General features: G+C 36.5%; 1 protein-coding gene across 2 annotated transcripts in view; it reads left to right on the forward strand.

The window, feature by feature from the left end:
• STK3 (serine/threonine kinase 3) overlaps positions 1 to 20,847 on the forward strand; it is a 144,711-nt gene that overhangs the window by 59,901 nt on the left and 63,963 nt on the right. For both annotated transcript variants that reach the window (XM_030011546.2, XM_030011545.2), the window contains exons 7-8: positions 9,202 to 9,339; positions 11,798 to 11,923. In XM_030011546.2, coding sequence (XP_029867406.1) covers positions 9,202 to 9,339; positions 11,798 to 11,923 — 264 coding nt within the window. The remainder of the gene's footprint in view (positions 1 to 9,201; positions 9,340 to 11,797; positions 11,924 to 20,847) is intronic.

Raw genomic sequence — 20,847 nt, forward strand, 5'->3', positions numbered from 1 at the left:
TAGTTGTTCAAGTTCAATGCTGAAAAAAGAAAAAGTTGTTCAGGTTCAAGACTCTTCTCTTATGTTCTAGATCTCTCAAATTCTGTGAAAGGGGGGATTTAAGTGATAGCAGGATGCTTCTATCTGAGAGAGGTCCCAACATTTATGAAGACACCTTCTTCCTCTCTTGATTCCTGGATACCTGTGTGGCTGGGAAATATCCTTTAGGCAGTGAGTTGCCTGGCTCTTGAGCAAAGATCTGCCATAATGTATAGTTTGGTCTGAGAGGCTCTTAAATGTTGGTAAGTTCCCTGAGGGTTATAGTAGAACCTCAAATTGGCTAGTGGTCTGAAGTGGGCCCATCCCTCTGTTATGGTGATTTCCTCACAAAGAGGAGGTGTTGCCCATCACTATCAAAAGGAAATTTTCTCCTATACAACTATGTTTAAAAATAACTTATTTTCCAAGTCTATGTCAAGTAAAAATTGAAGTAGAAGGTTAAACCACTATACCAGATATTTCTTTCAGTCTAAAGACAGCTTAATATCTATTTCTTTCTTCTACCTTAACCCCCCCCCAAAAAAACCCTCTTCCCTCCCTCAGAAAAAAAAAAATCTTTAAAAAAACACATGTGCATACACGTGTGCACCTCCTCCTGATTAAATGTATCTTGCTTGCCCAATGCTGAGATTGAGGGTACTTTTCAGAACAATAATCATGAATTAATTTGTGCTCATTTAGGTTTTCCTTTTGGTGAGTGAAATTATTGGAAATACTTTCCTAGATGGTGTCTGCAGTTCCTTTCAGGTGTTTGAAATTCTTGTGTGTGTTTGTAAGACTTGCTGACTTTCATTGTCTTGTTTTTTGGTAGTGTTTGGATTTTTTTAGTCATCATGGGTTTTTTTGTTTGGTTGGGTTTTTTTGTCCCTGGACACTGTAAAAATGTGGAGACTTGTAATTATTGTGCATGTGAACTTTCAATATAACCTTTCAATAAAATGTTAAGTAATAATACTGTTTTGTACCTATATGGGATTATTTGCAAGTTAGGTATTTTTCTCTGAAAATTCCTGTATATGTCAATTAAAAAAATAAAATTCAAAACCTTTAGCTGCCTGGGGTAGTTCAAGCACAAAATCTTGAGTAGCCTGAAATTATTTTTGTTTTCAGCGAATGGCTTTGCTTTAAAAATTGTGTAATTTCACTTATCTACCCCCCCCAAAAAAAAACAACCCAAAGAAACAACAAAAAACCCCAATGAAGCCAAAGAACAGTTAGAAAACTTTCATGAGATTGCAGATATTTCCATGTGTCATTTTTCATTTTTAAAGACTTTCGAAAGGCATTTGTTGCCCTTCTTTAAAGACTTGCTATCTAACTTAAAGGAGGGGAGAATTTTGAGGATCAGGTTGGTGGCTGTCTCTTCTGTTGTAACTTCACTGATGTCAATGAGTTCGTAACCTTGCAGATGAAATGGGGACTTGAATGTTATGTTGCTAAAGAAAAAGGAAATGGGAGGACAACATTCATTTGAATGACAGAATTGCAGAATTTGACAATATTTTGTGCTGAAGAGTTGGGTCCACGAAATTCAAACAGCCCTACTGAATTGGATAGAAAACCTCAAACTATTCCATTTTAAAGTAGAAAGATGGAAAGTTGGGACAAGATAATAGTTGAAAAACCTACAGGCAAAAGTTATGAAGAATTCCCCAAATCATAGGGAATTATTTAAATATGTTGGAAGAAAGGCTGGAGAAATATTGGTAGGTCTGCTGGACTTGAAGGGAGAGGAAGAAGAAACAAGCAAGCAAAAGAAGGCCAGTGCAGATAAAGTTGTTTCTGTGCATACAACTCTATCAAGTCATTTGTTGAATTGCTTTGAGATCTCTTTGGACAGTACAAGTGATGACTTATGAGAGGTCAAGTAACTTTCAAAAACATTCCCCCCCCCCCCGCAATAAATTGATAAATTAGCTGACAGTAGGACAGCATGCTGAAGTGATATTTCTGGGAAAAGATTGGTGGTATAAATATTTTCATTACTCATCTGAAAAAAGGTTTTGAGAATGAACAGACATATGCAGATGACATGATCCTTTTAGATGAGTGAGCAGGGGGAACTTGCTCTTTGTCTTGCTAATTGGATAACAGCCAGTGCAATAAATTCTGCCTTTTAAATATATCATTGCAGATTTGCCTCGGGACATGGTAGAACTTTAAAGTTATGATATGTGATGAGATTTAAAAATAAGTTGTATAAGTGAGCTTGTTTAAAACCAGTAAAAAACCCCCCACACTGAATGAACTTGTGGCCTTAGAATGCCAACTTCAAGCTGTTGTCACAGAACAAATTATCTGTAATATTCTTTTGAAATATAAAGCAATTTTTTTAAAGGAAGTATCACAGAATTATAGAATATCTCAAGTTGGAAGGGACTCATAAGGATCGAGTCCAACTCCCACCTTTAGTAGAAAGAGTAAGTTCAGAGGTGAATCTCGAGGCACAGTTCTGTTGCGTGACGGTGCTAACAAGGCAAGGGTTGATCCTTTTCAGTAGATTTACAATTGCACTATTGCAAAATGTTTGAGATTGGTATCTTTACATTCTTAACCTATTGTGACGCTGTCAAAATGTTATGAACTTACTAGCACTAATAAATATACAGGTCAATATAAATGGCTTATCTTTCAGTAACCCATCTTTGCTGTTAATCATGTGATTATTCTTTCCATTAAGTATTTTTTCTCTGTGTTTATTACTTTATTACTTTACATCTTAAGTGAATCATACTTTGCTTTGAACAGCAAAGGTCGCCATTCCAGAGGGAAGCTTGTGACAGTAAATGGCTGATAAACCACTGGTAACAGTTGTGTGGGTTTTGTTTTATTTTTTTCCTCCCTTCTGTTCTGGTGTTTTGTTTTATTTTTTTAAATGCTCTTAGTGTTAATATGTGAGGTGTCTGTCACTTTATCCTAAAATAATTTGAATGTAATTTTTACTGTATGTAGTACTGTGTATGTGATTTAATCAGTGGTCATTACTAAAGAATACTGAGGTGAGCACAATAGAATTGCATGTTAAATGTCACATATATTTCCTTTCATTAGGATTAAAAATTCTCTATCAATTATTGTTTGGAATTTCTCTGGACTAAATTTACACTTGTGCCTTCCTGCACTTAGCCCTGTGTTGATAATTCTATGCTTTGCTGGGAGCTTGTGAGGCAGGTGGGTGTAACAGCACGGTGTTCTCATTCTGTCACTGGGTTGGATGAACAGTCATTGCTAACTCTCGGTGAAGAAACTGCCTTTTTGTTTGAACAGTGATAGGAATCTTTAAGTTTTTGCTTAATGTTGGAAATTTAGTTTTATTGCTAAGACTAGGTGTTTTTTAATATTTGGTACTATCGGTTTTTCAAGTTTTGTGAAAGGCAAAAACTCTTTCCTTTCTGTTTTGATGATCTAGCTTTCAGAATAATGTAATTGCTGGGTTTTTTTTTGGTTTTTTTTTTTTTATTTGTTTTGTTTTGGTTTTTTTTTCGGATGGCATTTCCAAACATTTTTGTTTTGATAATTCATTATTAATGTCAACTGAAAAATAAGTAACTTTACTGAACATCTTTTTTTCCCCTAAATTGGTAACAGCTTCTTCAATATTTTAGCTTAAACCAAAAATGTGTTCTAGCTAAGATGAGGGAGAAGCAGTTATCCATTGGGTGGCTAGGTCAGTCTGGAGTATTTATTCACTGAACGTATCTTCAGTAAATGCTTTTTATGACACACAGTTTCAGAAAAGTGTTAGTGGTAAATTAAGAGGATGAAATTTACTTGTCAACTTTTGTTTTTTTATAGTCTTTAATTGTTCAGTTTTTCCTGAGCAAAATTGAAATGAATGCTCCGTTTTAGTGTGTTTCTTCAAGCCACTTCTCTGTTAGAAGTATGTGAGGTATGAGACAGGCAGTGAAAATGAAGGACCTAGCACTGCATGGGCCGCTGGATGCACAGTTTTGATTTGAGGGTTTCCTTCTTCATCTCTGTAGTTCGTGTTGCTCTTGTCACTGAGATTAGTAAAGAGCAGCATTAACCCCCCCCCCCCCCCCCCCCAAAAAAAAAAAGGAAGATATAATTGGATGAATGAAAATTGGTGCATGACTGAGAAGCCACTTTTTTTTTTCCCAAAAAGAAAGAGTAAAAAATGGTATTGGCTTCTTCAACAGAAGTAATGTTTCACATAGAAAGATAATTAAGCTTTTCAAACATTTTGCATCCCACATTCAGATTCCAGTTAGGGGTTTTGTCAAACTCGGAGGATATTGAGAATCTTCTTGGATCAAGTATCTGGCAAATGTCTGATGGAACCTGATGTGTTTGTAATTCTGCACGAAAAGTGTGAGCGCATTAGAAGATCTTCATTAACTAATGTGTTTGCAGATGAGAGAAGGAAGCTGATGATTTTTAGGGTGCTTCTAACAATTGAATTTATTATCAACACTGAAGCAGATCATAAACTGACTTCCTTGTCTTTAAACACATGAGGTGTTGTTCAGTAACTTTGTTTTTCACTGTCACAAAGTTTTGTAAAAAACTTTGTTGTAACAATATTGTAGTTCTGAATTAAAATAAAAAAACAAACCCAAAAAACCCCAACCAAAAAATGCTCAACAAAGCAAAACCAAGGTAGAAGCTGCTAGTATGTCACCCTTCTTGTCCATGCTGGTATTTCATTTCTAGACAGCTATTGAATTGTGAAATTGAATAATCAGTAGTGTTTCAGTAGCCTTTTTGAAGGCCATTCAAGAAGGGAGGGAAGTTCTATGATGTGTATCACAAAGAAGAGAAAAATGTGTCTTTCAGCTGATTCTTTGTTTCTAAAGTTAATAAAATGTTATGGTATTCAATATTTAACCCCCCCAGCCTTAAATAGGATTTCATACTCTAAAATGTGTTCCTGAGTTTAAATGTATTTTGGAGTTTGTTTTCTGCAGTAGATTGATAAACTAAGTAGTATAATTGTGGTGCCAAAAACTGGAGTCATAAAGTGCCTGTGGATGTCTAGTGTCCTTCCCTTCTTTATAAAAAAGTTTCTCTCTGTAGATTCTAGCAATGGAGCTTCACAGCATGAAAATTATAAAATTGCCACAATATAAAAATCTTTGCTGTCTTCTTCAGCAGCATTCATGATACTGGGCAAACAATAACAGAAAAAGTTATACTTTTGATTTCCTGCTATTTATTACAAGTCTTTTAACTAAGCAATAGAGATAAGTTATTCAAGAGCTAAAACCCAAAAGACACATAGTAGCTCTACCAAATTACTGTTGATCATTTAATGAGTTTGTGGGCTGTGTGAAATACAGATGTATTACCCTGACTGACAGGAAGAATGAGCTGCAAGGATTTTATGATTAGGAAATTCCAGATGTGGTATATGAGGGTCTCATTTTTCTTTTGGCGTTTCCTAATTCATCATCATCATCACCATAATTATATTTTCACGCCAATAAAATTGTCCGTAGAAAAAACTTCATGAAAAAATGTTTTCAGCCTGGACTTTATTTAAAATGCTAGACCCTTTAAGAATAATAAAATCATGTGCTGACTTGTGCAGTTCTGCTCTCATTTAAGAGGTGGTCCTCAGTCCAGTATTCAGCTTAACCGTAACTGCTGGTTATCAGGCAGGTAGGTGAGTGCTTCCAGGCAACAGTTGTGGTAGAAACTGTGTTAGATTGTCTAGTGCCCAATTCAGAAGTGGCCACTGAAAGCTGCTCTGCATCTTCCCCCCAGCTGTTGTCACATATATACTGTAATCTGCATTGGATTCTGGTTTCACTGCAGGGTGCAGGACTTGCCTCCGAGCAATGTATGAAAGATGATTCAAAGTAGACTTGGGCTCAAGGTTCAGAGGTGGAAGGGCCAGTTCAGGACGCATTTGGAATGGACTCTCTATTACAGACAGGTGAAGACAAACACTGATTAAGCTGCCATGGTCCCTCAGGCCCGAGTTCTGACACCTCGCACCTTAGAGATTTTTTTTTTTTTTTTAATTTTTTTTAAAAGGATGATTGAATGGTTAAAACTGAAGACTGAGCCGTACCATCTAACACCTTGGCTGCATATCTGATGTGTTACTTGAGTAAGACTTGCCAGTCTGCCTCAGATACGTAAGGAAATGTGGAAGGCGATGTTGAAGGTGGGAGAGAGAGAAGAATTAGCCCCAGCTCTTTCGTAGTATGTCAGGGCCTGCTCCCTCTGTTGAACAATTTCCTCTTAATGTTTCCTGCAGTTGTTACTGCCAGTTCAGCCCATGTAATTGGGTGGATGGTAGCTTATATTTGGTTTTTCTTTTAAGCGATGGTTGCCTAACACTGGCTGTCTGAGCACTGCCATGAGCCCTACTGTGAGAGCTGAACTAATACCAATAGCTGTGGGAAACTTCTAGAGAAACTTACAAGTGGAGTGGAGGCAAAAAATTACTACAAGTAATAGTTTGGGAGAATACAAGGACTGGAGAAAGAGAGAGTAAGATGAAAGAAGCATGAAAAAACCAAGTCTCTTAGGTTTCCTGCTTCCCTCAGCACCCACAGAACGGAATGACTGAAACAGCTTAGTTTTTTGTTTTAAAGTAGGACAGAGTTCTTTTAGGATAGAAGAGATGTATTTGACAAGAAATGTAGGCAAAAATGAGGAATAAGTTCCTGTCAGATAAGTGTTTTGTTTTTATTCCTGGAGATTTGGGACTAGCTTTATAATTCTCCAGTGATTGCTTTGCAAGCTTCTTGGAAGGAAACAGAAGTAGTTGGAAGCTAAATCATAGACTATTTTGAAAGAGAGAGGGAACTTAACTTTTATGCAAAGAAATATGCAAGCCAAAATGAGGGAGTAGGGGGGAGGGGGTGAAGTTGAAAACCAGCTAGTTAACAAAAGGAAGTACTGAGAGCTGGGGGGAGAGGTACATGCTAGCAAGTGCATGACTTAATTAACAAGTTGGACTAAACATTTGGAATAAGTAGTTTCTACATGTTTTCTTGCATGACAAAAATGCATCTAAATTTTTTTTTTCAGCTAACACAGCTCATGTCATGTATCAAGATTTTAAAAAGCCTACAGTTTAAGCATTAAATAAATATACATGTTTCTGAAGTAGGTATTTTCAGCATACATACAAAGCATAAATGTGGGTTTAGGACCCTAACTCTAGCTCTTGAATATCTCCTTTTGTGACTTTTATTGCTTGCCATAAAAGAATGATTCATGAATTCCCTCTTTCTTCTCATTGTCCTTTGTGAATTATAAAGAAGTCACTAATTTAATTTGCTGTGGTTCTTAACTGCTGTGTAGTTGATGAAAATAATTGGCAAAGGCAAATAGTTTTCCCAGAACATTGGAGCTGAGGCAGACTCTGAAACTAAGCTTTGCTTACCTGTGGAGAGACAGGTCAATGTTTATTATCAAACAGGAGGTATACATTTTGACACCACATAAACAGAAGTTACTAGTCTTCTGTTACAGCTGTGTGTTTTCAATAGCTACTGCCGAGCTAGCTGTTAAGAGTAGCTGAAGATAAGATCAAAAGTCATCAGTTCAAGGTTCAGAAGAGATCATTACTTTCAAGGACAGAAACAGCCACTGCTTCATACCAGAAGCACTTCACTTGTACTGACAATTGATCTTGTATCGCAAGTGAAGTAGGTAAGGCCAATTATGGGGTAATAGAGTGCCATGTTTCCTATCTGAGTTCACATACTAGTTTGGCATGGCTGCCCACTGAAAATATAAAGCTATCATAGCATACATCTTTATTAAACAAAATGCCGAGGTCTCTTCTTGTAAATCTTGTATTAGGCAGATAATGAAATGAGTTTTGTAAATGTTTAAGTATTTGAATTAAAGCAAACTATTCAGTACTGAAATAATTTCTCATTAAAATTATAGTAAAGTTTTTGCATCATTTTGCATGGGTTCAGCATATGAGAAGATTTTTAGAATGAGGGTTTGAACAAGTTAAACCAACTTTCAAGGCCAGTTAGACTTCTTAAGGAGTTATGGATAAAATCTCAGGAAGTTCCCTCTCCCTCCTCCCTGTGTTTCGAACACAGGCTGAAGCTTCTGGTGCTTCTCCTATGTTAACAGTGTGCATAATCTCTCTTTTTTTTTTTTCCCCCCTTTTCTGAGTATGTATTGTACTTGTAGAAAAACAAATGAAGAACTTTTACTCCCTTTCACTTTGGAAAACATGGTTGAATTGAACCTGGTTTTAGAAGAAAATAATAGCTTATTATTTCTGTCAGTTGACCTAGCTCTGAATAGTGTGTTGCTGTCATGTGTAAATCTTAAACAATGATACTGAATAGATTTGAGATATTACATACAGAAGTTCAAACTTTCCCATTATTTTACAGTAGTGTCTCAGAATTGTGCTGCTTTTTTTTCTCTACAAGTGTAAATCTATAATTAGAGGAAAATGTGGAAGAAATCATAAAGAAAAAGGCACAATATATGTAATCTTAAGTAGGACAAACATTTTTTTATATAGCATGAATCCTTTTTCCTAGTTGAAAAATCTGTCTGCATATGGTTCTTTGCAGGGTGAAATTTATTATATAGGTAAAATGCTGCCTTTTCAATTTTGTGTAAATTCTCACTGCTAGTAGACAAGTTACTTGATTATTTCATTTTTGTCATCTTTTAGTGTTGTCTTAGGTCTTTTAGCATATGCTTTTAGGTCTTATTAGGAAAAGCAAGTTTTAAAACTACACCTGAAGAATTATGAATGCAAAAGGAAATAGTAATCCTACCAAGTTTCCTAAGCAAGTCTCCTATAAGACTAAATGCAGTTAAGAGAGGAGAAGGTGGACTTGGCTTTTCACAGCAACTTTATATGTGTCTGTTTAAACAAGCAGTGCTATCATTTCTACTAAGAATTTCTGAAAGAACAAAATCATCTCTTGAGATTAATAAACAGCAATAGATAAAAACGAGTGATGTGCTCAGTGGGGTACAGTTTAAACACAGAAAATCTAATGGGAAGTAGCTACATTAATAGCAGATGGATTTACTTCCTGAATCCCCATCTGAGTGGAAATCCTAGCTTACTTAAAATTTGTCTTCCAGATTTTTAGCCTGATAAGAAAGGTGGATAAAGCAATTCATTTACATGGCTTCAGTGCTGTGATGATGTGTTTTGTTTAAACTTGCTATTGTTGTTTGATTTTTATCTAGGCTATTTTTATGATTCCTACAAATCCCCCTCCAACCTTCCGGAAGCCAGAGCTCTGGTCTGATGAATTCACAGATTTTGTGAAGAAATGCTTAGTGAAAAATCCTGAACAAAGAGCTACAGCAACACAGCTGCTACAGGTCAGTATTTAAGTTACTGAGGAAATGCAAGTTTTATGGCTTTTTTCCTCTAGTCTCAAACCAGAACGGTTGTGAAAATTTCTAAGGGCAAATCTCATTTTAACTATTATCATGCCTTACTTCTTTTCCACTTTTTCTCTGTCAGCTCCTGTATCTCTACCCCCATTTTATTTCTCTTTTGCTGCTTCTAAAAATTAATTGCTCTATATAAAGTTTAGAGCTGGTTGTTGCTATTAAAATTGGATCCTTGCTTTGTGGTGAGAGGCCCTCAATAGATCTCAGGATGTAGGCAAGTGTTAAGTTAAGGAATTGAGCCCAGGTTACCCCTCAGTGTGGACCACCCATGGAGTATATTCAGTCTTTCCTTCTGGTCATGTCAAATTAAGCAGACCAGTTGCTCTGTGTCCTAGAAGGGTCTGATGCAGATGGACGGTATAACAAGTTTGTTCTTTGGCTGAGTTACACCAAGTGGGCACTTTTAAATTCGAGCCACATTTGGTGATGTGGACCTGTGGAGCCAGGGCAGGGTGTAGCAGGCTTTTGCCCGCTCACTGACCTGAGCTTCTAGTAGCTGCAGAAATTTAACAGTTGCATCTTTTGGTACTGAGATAGAAATAAAGCAGAGAAATTTCAAAGAACTACAAAAATCAGACAGGAGGGACTGATCTATCAAGAAAGATTTAGTCTTTGTGAAATGGACATAATTTTACAGGGTCCACATAGTTTAGTACATGGGGGAGAGAGAAAACATGAAGAAAGTTTTTTCCTTTGACCCCATATTTGTGTTATCCACTGCCTTCAGAGCTGTCATAATAAGCCTACAAGTAACTAAGGAAAAACAAAGACCAAAGTTAGTGAAAGAGATGGGGTGGGGGGAGGTTTCTAGAAAAATTATAATAGGTTCCATGATGACTGAAATGGAATCTAAAATTTCCTGTAAATAAGCTTGCTTTGGTAGTGAGACAGAATTGAAAAATTTTGCAATGTCATTTGCTCCTTTTACTTTCCCAATTCCTAATTCATTAAACTTTGGGATAATTTAGTGTTCTACGCTTTTCACTGCTATTGGTAAGTATTATTCTTAATTTTCTTTGTTCATCAGTCTACATAAGAATCTGATCTTCTGAAATTTCATCTGTAAGACTCTCATGCTAGATTTATTCTATCTCTAGCTAGCAATAGCCTCTTTTAAAATTTACATTCCAGTGAACTCCGCTACAAGAAGAACATAAAAACTTTGCAAAGTAGTTTCCAGTAATAGATCATCAAATCAATAAGTCATGTTATGATTATTTTATTTTCCACACTGTGACAACACCAAAATATAGACTGCAAGGAGAGTAAAAATTGGAAGTTATAGGTTTTCATATGATGTATGAATCAGTACTTGAGACCTTAAAGGTTTGAAGTTCATATGGTTAGGTGAATACTGGCAGCTGGATAGAAGAGACTTGCATTAATGTGTGCAAATAAGAAAAAAAAGAAAAAAATCTTCAGTGTTCCTCTTTCCCTATGCTTACTGGCCAGAAAACCAAATACTGTGGCCCTTTCCCCAGCTGGAATTTGGAGCATGTGTGATGCAGCTGGTGGTGCTGTGGGTGTGTGTGAGTGGGAATGAAAATACTGCTTGTGGGGAAAGATCATGGATGAAAAAGGAGAGTAATTGAATTAATATATCAAGGGAGAAGGTAGATAGTAAATGTAGGACACTAGGCTTCATCAATTCTGTTCTTCATGGAACAATTTTCTAATATTTAATAATACATTTTTGAGGTGCTTAGAGTTAGGTTTTGCCTAAATTGTATTTGCATATAATAATGCAAAAATGAGAATTTTTCTGACAACAAGTGTTTATTAGACAGCAAAACGAATGTAAATGGTATCATGCACATATTGTCTTAAAGGAAGAAGTGATGTTTTAAATGGCCTTGAATTAAAAATTAATCTTCCTGCTAAAAGTAAGGTATTTTTTTGCTTGTTCCACATTTCAGCATCATAGATCAAGAAATGCTTTATGACATATAAAGTACAGGTTTGTTGAAGTAGGCAGCCATAATTGCTCTGCTTACATCCACTAATTTATGCTGTCAGTTTGTTAAGTTTAATTAAATTCTGTAACTGAATATCTGAAAATGTTTGTTTTTCTATGTCAGACAATCACCACTCTATTTATTTACTACTTGCTGCACATTTCCTTTGGAAAATTATATCCTTAACTATAAAACAGTTGTTATATGATTACATTTCCCAAGGCTTGCTGTTATTAAAAATAGTTAAAGTAAGATTTTAGTTATGAACCAGCTAAAAGATATTGTATGTTATGTTAGTGTAGATTTTAATTACTGTGTAATGTAAAATACTATTTATCACTGAAATCTGTGGTGTTGAGTAATACTTGTAATTACATCTGAAGCATAACTATTGTAATGATGTTATAAAAGTTAATTTTTTTTTCTAGCATACATTTATTAAGAATGCCAAGCCAGTTTCAATTTTAAGGGACCTAATCACTGAAGCTATGGAGATAAAGGCCAAGCGACATGAGGAACAGCAGAGAGAACTAGAAGAAGAGGAAGAAAATTCGGTGTGTACCTTTTTTTCCTATAACTATCTGTACTTTATAGATAAGTTGCTGTTTTTCCTCTACTTCCTGTACTTGTGTTCAAATACTTTTCTTTACCAGGTTTCTACCTGGGTTTTAGCCTATGAGGGCTGAATATTCCACTGCTACTTATGATGAGTAAAGCTGCTGTGAGTAATGCTGTATGAGCCAGCTTTCAGCACTCTTCCGTGAGATGTCCTAGTAAAAAGGTTTTCTAGGAGGTGGGAAAAGACACCATGTCAACTTCAGCTGTTCAGACTAAGATAAAAAAATAACAAAACAAAAACCAAAACCCTAAATGGTTAAGATTCCACTTTCACATATGGGCTTCTAGACAAGTGGTTTAATTTTCAGTTCAGGGCATTTTTTTTTTTTTTTTTAAATTTTTTTTTTTTTTTTAAGTCTAATGCACAGAATAGTTAGTTACGACACACAGTAAGTGGTGATTATGATATGGTTTGAATCAAGTTGCACCTATGAAGTGAAAAGGTTGACAGCATTCATTCTTCAGATGATGTCAGCATATGTTTGAGGAGAGAAGCAGGTTGTGTGATAAATAGGTTGCATTTAGAATTGTTTGGCAATGTTAGGAATAAGTCAGTGTTCCTGGCATTATTACTCTCCCTACATGATTTATTTTAGGGCAGTCTTGTGCAATGCAGCAGTATGTGCTTCAAAGAAGTGTATTGCCACACATACAATGAGAACCAAGGTCATTCAGGAGTAACACGCAGAGAAGATTGAGATTGGAATGTTAGTAGAAATCTTACAGCTTTGAGCAAACAGAAGAGAGCAGTGCAGTAATGCAGTCTGCCCTATCCCAAATTGTAGAATCCTTGTTATGTGTTACAGAGTGTTAGGTGGTGATCTATATATAAGAATATTTTTCAAGCAGATTCCGTTGAGTGTTTTGTATCACAACAGACAGTATGGTCTTTTGTTTGCTGGACGTTATTCTGTTCTAAGAGTATGTTCTAAGAGTATTGATAGCTTGTGTTTATAAAGATGGTTTACTCTGGATTGTATTTGCTCAGTCAGTAATAAAACAGGCAGGGAAGGTTGGGATTATTTCTTTTTACGTTAGGAAATATTGCCTGTTGGAGATGTGTGACTTGACATGCAGAGTTGATGTTTGTGACTTGATATATTGAATAGTTGATCTCTGAAGAGACTGATTTATTACCAACATAAAAACTTAATGTCTTTACTAGCATGCTTTCCTCCCTACTATTGCCTTCTGAACTGTAGACCTCAAACACTTGGGCGTTGTTGATGTCTTTTGCATTAACCCCAAATTAGGTATGACATGTAATTACTTAGTCTGAGGTGCAGATGGGGAATCAGATTGCCAGGCATGGACGAAACAATCCATGCCAGCTCAGTATGTGGTGTACACCTTCCCTCTCCCACTGCTGGTGGAAGGGTGCAACACAAGTTTGGTCCACCTCAACTGAAGAAGCATTTAGCAACTCCTCCTGCTTCTTGCATGGGTGCAAAAGTCAGAATGTAACACTGCACTCCCCTCCCTCCACCCCCAGGTTATTCAGTGTTTAGTATAAAGGAACCTCAAATCCAGGACTGGGACAGGAATCTGTTATTGTGTTACCATTGCAGTAGATGGGAGTTTTGCGTTGTATTTTTGTGGTGCAGTCAGGGAATAGGTGATGAGTTAAAAAGACAGCAAGACTCTGCTTGTCACTAACTGTAAAAGATAGGTGCCTCAAATCTGAAAATAACAGAAGTATCTTTGGTTAGTAGGGTTGAGAGCAGAATCACAGAATAGCTGAGGTTGGAAGGGACCCCTGGAGGCCATCTGGTCTAACCCCCCTACTCAAACAGAGCCACCTAGACCTGGTTGCCTAGGATTGTGTCCAGACAGCTTTTGAATATCTCCAAGGAGGGAAACTCCACAACCTTTCTGGGCAGCTTGCGCCAATGCTCAGTCACCCTCAGAGTAAAAAAGTGTTTCCTGATGTTCAGAGGGAACCTCCTGTGTTTCAGTATGTGTCCATTGCCTCTGGTCCTGTCACTGGGCACCACCGAAAAGAGTCTGGCTCTGTCCTCTTTGCACCTTCCCTTCAGATACTTGTACAGATTGATGAGGTCCCCCATGAGCCTTCCCTTCTCCGGACTGAACAGTCCTAGCTCTCTCAGCCTCTCCTCAGAGGAGTGATGCTTCAGTCCCTTGATCATCTTTATGGCCCTTTGTTGGACTCTCTCTGATATGCCCATGTCTCTCCTGTACTGGGGAGCCCAGAAGTGGACCCAGCACTCCATGTGTGGCCTCACCAGTGCTGAGCAGAGGGGAGGGATCACCTCCTTTGACCTGCTGGCGACACTGCTCCTAATGCAGCCCAGGATACCATTTGCCGCCTTTGCTGCAAGATTGCATTGCTCTTAAAAATAAGTGCAGTTGTAGTCTATGGAAATGCTAAGTCTGTAATTTTTTTACTTACACTTAACAGAATTTGGGGAGCTGTAATCATATACCAGTGCATGAGCATCAACAAACCCAGAAGCAGAAGTCAGCCTCCCCTTGAAGAAATTGCTCTTAACTATAAAGCAGAAGGTCAGAGTAGATGACAGAGAGGCACAGGCAGAGGAGATACAAGATTAGTCAGCATAGGAAGCTTGGCATTAGCATATCTTGCTCAATTTTTTTTTCAGGATCATGATGTAGAGGAGTTTTAAAGGACAATAATGACACTCTTGCAGAGGGCTAGAGGCAGCCCTGCTGGCAGTAGGAGACCTGAGAAAAGAATAAATGGGTTTGAAAATGTAACTCATTTGTAAATGAGTAATAGAAGAGGCCAATTTGAGGCAGAGCTGACTTCTCAGTATGGAATGAAGTGATAGAATAGGAGAAGGCCATGAAAGGGGCCTTCAGTGTAATGAAAGACAGAAGGGGATAAGTTGGAAAATGAACCTTTGTAGTTGTATTATCTCGAGTGGAGGGATCACTAATGAGACTTTAAGATGATAAATATGCAAGAAGGATGAGAGAGTCTGGATAAAAACTTCAGCAATACGGGCACTTTGAAAAGAAGGTATGTTTGTTAACGCAAGCCCTTTGTACTGCCGTACTTGTAGAAGACTTCAGAATTATTTAAAGAAAATAGTAAAATACATTGAACATGCACATTATGCTGTATGGTATCCTTGGAGTTAGTTATTGAAGTTCTTCTTGAAATAGTTCTATCATCCTTAGTAATTTGATGTGTTGTAGTCCTTTTTAGTTTTCTGTGGTGATGCTGACTTACAGACTGTAATTGATTAACTAAAACTAATAAATAATAGCAAATGATGTTTGCAGGGGATGTTAAGAGAGATCGATCCTGGATATTGAGTGCATAATATATTGCATTTGGACATAATTACATAAGCCCTTGCAGTTGCTGCGTTTTTGAGCTAAGAAGTTTGCTTCCTCAGCAAGATAAACTGGCTGCCTCCTCGGGTCTATTTTAATGCAAAGTAAACTTTGTGAAGGGTGGACTTAAAGTGACACTGAAGGTATGCTGAATACAAAGCACAGGAGAGATTAATGCAAGCTATCCCTTAATATTTTAGAGCATAAGATGACAAGTTTAAGAGTTCAAATGGGTGGTTATTGCTTATTGCTAAGGGGTGGTAACTGCTTGAACTACAAATTCTAACTCTGCTTAACACGTTATTGTAACTTTTTCTTTGGGGAAAACACAAAAAGGTTAATCCTTACAATCATAAGTCTGTTTTGTTCACTGTGAGAGAGGTCCTGTAGTAGACTAGGCTACACAAATAGTCTGTAGTCAAGTTCATTGTGGGCTAAGGTAAGTCAGGCTGTCTTATATTTGCTACAGATCTATGTGTGCTTTTGAAGTGACAGTAGTTCAGATCATGTTTGCAATACCATGGTAAGGCGGTTGAGAGTTTAACTGTAGTTCTCCAGCAAAGGCCAGCTTTGCTCCTGGCAGAGAAAATGGATATTTTTAAAAAATAGTTTGTGTCATTCTTATAAACTTCAGTAGGGAGAAGGAATAGATCTCTTTGAGCTTGGGGGATGTTCCAAATGTAGAGAAAGACTGTGTGCAAAGGTAAGAAGATATGCCTCCTATAAGTGGAGTAAACAAAAGGGAAGTACTAGCTGGTGCTGCTGGCAAAGTGGGAAGTTGCACTTGTCAGTGTGATAATTTCATATTTTTTTATCCTGATCATGGATTACTCCTGGAGATTATTCTGGAGAGGTTTTGTGCCTTTTCCCCTTTAGCTCCATCAGCTTTATCAAAGGAAGACTATAAGCCACCATGAATTTACTACTGCAAAAATATCTTGTAATGGACAAGAGGATGTCCAGGTATTTTTGCTGTAAGGTTTATATTGAATAGTTAAACTTTTGAAAAAGTTTGCTGTTATATTAAAGACGAAGTATAAAAAGGGATTTTTGTTCCTATTTTTAAAAAGATTTTTGTTTATTTTTTTTATGCTGTTGAGATGTCTTAATTCCTTAAGTTTTCATATGGTTTTATGATTCTAAAGAATAATCTATGATAAGGTTTGTAATTAGGATGAAAGTTTTACTTTTGTTAAAACTGTTAACGTGAAATTTGGTAGTAAGTATGACTTTTGCTATCAGTAAATATATGCCTTTAATAATTTCGTATTGCTTGGTAAGCCTTGAGTGAAGAAAGTTTGGAAATACTTAGCTTTAATAGAAAAAGTGAGGGTACAAGTGAATGAAATGAAGAATACTAATGGTGAGGTGAGGAGGAGGATTTCCTTGTTGACAAATACAGTTTGTCAAAACTCCATGTTTGGTAGTGACCTATGAATAGCTTTCGTGTTGTCACAATGCAGAACTAATCTTGTTCCGAACTGGTTTTAATAATTTCTTGGTTGTAATACAGACTTCCATGTCTTGCAACTGAGTTTCAGTGCAGTACATCATTGTAAGAAATTCCAGATTCGAGAGATGACAGCAGCATCTTGTCCAGTTGCAGTCACTAAAGGTTCTGATCTGTTAAAAGCACAAAAACAGCCAAACTAGGGAACAGCAGGGCAAACTGTTACAATTTTTTATTTAATCAGAGAAGTTTTCTGTACCTTGTTTCCTGAATGCATGTTATTTATGTACTGCATGCTAGAAGACTCCTGAGCAACACGTAGGTGTGATTGAGACCTGAATTAAGTGAAATTCTGGACAGCACAGATTTTAGTTTTCAAAGCATGCTAGGCAGAGATTGATCAATGGACAGACAAGTTATTAAAGGAAACCAGGATAAAACCCAGAAGAATAAAATGAAAGCATTGGAGTATTTGTGTTTGTCATTTAAAAAACCAACCAAACAACAAATCCCTCAAAATCCTCCACTTCAATTTGAAATAATGCTTAATTTCAAAATAAGCTCAAAGGTTATGTCTTTCATTTAATTTGGAACTTGTTTGGGGAACTGCCAGAAAAGCAATAAACCAATTCTTCTTACACTGCTAACTGAGTGCTTATTCTTTCCCATCTGGAAAGGGAAAACAGATAATGTAAGTGCCAGTTTGTTGGTATACTGTAGTGGATGAAGTCAGCAGTCCAGCATTCAAGTATAAAGATAAATAACCATTGCATATTCCTCCTTCTTATGTACCAGTCTTCACAGAACCCTGAAGAAATATAGGGCTGCTTGTGTGTAGTTTGCATGACTACACAAACATACAGTTCAAATCATAATACAGGTTTTGATAAGCTGATGTGCAATGATGGCAGCAGTTCTAGAAAGAGACAATGACAGTCCCTATGTTACCTTGTGTAGTAGTAGTAGTGACAGTAAGTCATGTGTATATTCATAATTTAGTATCTATAAATGTTTTCAGATTGTATATGGAATTGGAGTCACTGTTCAGTTGGAAAGTAATAGCCACCTAGCACATAAATTTTGGAAAATAACACCTTAAAAGTGGATTTTTCTCAATGATATCACTGTGAAGTCCTCACCGTAGAAGTGCAAAGGCAGACTCAAACCTGGAGAAATGCCTATTTAGTAACACCTAAAAGCAAGAGCAAATACTGATGTTAGTGTTAGGTAGAATCTGTCAATGTTAAAGGTCTCTCATGGGCAGTGAATTGAGTCCATATACTATTGAAAAAAGAATGGTTTCAGTTAACCTATTGGGGGCTTGAATTTACCGATCTAAACCCCCCAAGAATTCCCTACATAAAGCGTGAGCAGTTGTGCTCGTTACTCACTGGTACGTGTTCTGGGACCCATCAAGAAGAAAGGTGTAAAATGTTCTAACTACGATGTTCGTTTTGTTAGGAAACCAGATTTAACCCTAACAGTTACATTTGAATAAGTTTTTATAGCTTTAATTCCCTCTTAAAACCATATATGTATTGTAATGGGCACTCAGGTTATAAGTGACTTACATAACTGAAAGTGGAATGGAGAGGAGACTGTGGTTTTTGAGAATTAATCAGATGCAAAGATTTCACACTTAGGTACTTAATTTTCAGGATCAATTCAGGTTGTTTTCCTTAAAGTGAGGAAGAGTCACATCTCTAAAAATGATTCTTATTTTTCATTTTTACCACTGTCTGTGAACTTTTTATAGTATGGGAAGTTGTCAATTGTAATGTAAATATTTTATGCTGTTCAAAACTCCATATTATACAGCTGTAAATAAATGGCCAGGTTGAATACAGTCTTCATGTCTGTATCCTTCCAGAGAGAGATAATATCATTACAAACAGTGTGCTCTGAATTGATTTTATGCCTGTTACAAGAGCTGCTCATGTGATGAGAATGCCTTCTGACAAACTGACATGTTTTGATAGGTGCTGAGGTAATTGTACAGATTTTTTTAATTAAGCAAAAATTGCAAGTGGTGTATTCTACAGAAGGTTAATCCCAATATCAAAGTTTAAATGTTAGTTTAGGCATTACTAAACATGACCAATCTCTTCTCTCATGCATTTTTTGAAATGTGATGTGAATTGGATGCTGAGGCTGGGCAGCTGTATTATGGGAATGTAAAGTAACTCGTTGCCTGGCAGCTCACAGGAAACATGTCTAAATATTTATTTCTGTGGATCTTTAAAGGAATGAGCTAACAAGCAGCTCTTCCTGTATGTCTTCTTTTACATTTTAATGTCTCTGTTATGTGAGGAATGCTTAATTATTTTAGAATATTCAAACAAGGAATTACTACTTCAGTACTCCATTTTTGTTTTTCTTAGACACTTAGTGGTTGACAACTATCAACAACTTAGCCAACTGTCAATCATCAATTGTTCCTGTATGTAGGCTTATTTATTCATTCATACAAAAGTTTATTTGGTTAATCATATATTAATTATGAGAAGTTGGGATCTGTCTTTTGAGACCTTAAGAAATAATTGCTTTAATTATATTCCTTTATATTTTTACAATATTTGTATAGTGAGTTTAAAAGAACTAGTGAATCATTTGAGTTATTCTGCGTTTTAAATCTGGTACACCAGGCTGTATTTTCTGAAGGTTTTTATATTTACTTTCATGCATCTTTCATGTGTTTGTATGTATATATCTGTGTATCTGTGTGTATATAGATATATAACTTTGCATGACAAACAGTGTTAGAACTTTCTGTCCTCATAGCATTTTTCTTTTAAGCTGAAGAACACTTGACATAAATGCTAATTAAGTTTGACAGCAGTCCTTTAAGTGTCCTGAAGTTAGAAATATAGAAAGATGACTTTGTCAAAAGAAACATAGCTAGCTACCCAAGGGGCATAAACAGCTTTTTAAGAGCATATTGTTAAAATCCACAGCAATTCAGAGCCAGAAATCCATTATACGAAGAGTAAACATAGGGAGGTAATTATGCACAGCAAGTTGTTGTTACTAGGTATATCAATTAGAAGGAGGTAGAAAACAAGCTTAAACGCTGTTTCGTGACATATGTCTATTGAATTTGATGTGGTATGAGTGTGTACTGAAAGTTAAGTTTTTACCTGTTTTGCTGATGGGTCTAAGCTTAAATGTGTGCTCAGTATTAAGCATATACTCTGGTTGTAGTTGGGCTTTGTACGTGTTAGGAACTTTTACAAAATCCTTGTTCTTGACCAGACTATATTATGTGTTTATGTAGCTACTACTGTGCTTTTACAAAAAGATAGCTGTGACTACAGCCACGTTTTTCAAAGGTGATGATGAGGTGTTAATAGTAAATGAAATTATTTTACAGGATACTAAATTTTGCCAGCATGTAAATCTTCCTTTAATGTATTGCAGCCTAGTTAGCTGTCTTTGGTGCCCTCTAGTGTTCTTCTTACATGCACAAACCATAGTTAAAGAGATTTTAAAAGCAAGCTGCCATATTTGCTTGTCCTGTTTGGTTTTTTCTTTATCAGTCTTCATCCCTTTTTTCCTATGAATGTTAAAAATGCAACAGAAAAATCCATTAATCATTATCACCTCGGCTCATTTGCATCTATCATGATGAAGACTCTGGTATGATGTGCAAGGCCATCTTTTCTGACAAAACTTCTCGTGTAATGATAAGATCTTTTATGTTACAGGCATATCGCAAAGTCCTGCATGTTGTTTCCACTGACGTCTTTTTGAATTTGCTGTCCTGATAATCAAGTCTCTATGATTGCAATTTCATGCTTTAAGGGTTGGTTTTGTTAAACTTCTAACTTATTTTGGTACCTAAGAAGATCCAAAGAGTTAGTCCCATAGGGTTGCAGCGTATTGGCAATGTTTCACTTGTACTTGCTTTATGTTATAATGTTGTTCAGAGTTTCTGTAGTTTATTGTCACTTGTGTAGCATTTCAAGAGATATTAGAGTACTTGCTCGTGCACTCTTTCTGTTGCTGTACAGTGGTGTATCAGAAACTCCTGTCAAATACAAGTTTGGTGCTTATTACTTGTACACAAGAGAACAGCAGACAGTTTAATTC

The sequence above is a fragment of the Aquila chrysaetos genome, chromosome 4, assembly GCF_900496995.4.
Source record: "Aquila chrysaetos chrysaetos chromosome 4, bAquChr1.4, whole genome shotgun sequence".
Taxonomy (NCBI): domain Eukaryota; kingdom Metazoa; phylum Chordata; class Aves; order Accipitriformes; family Accipitridae; genus Aquila; species Aquila chrysaetos.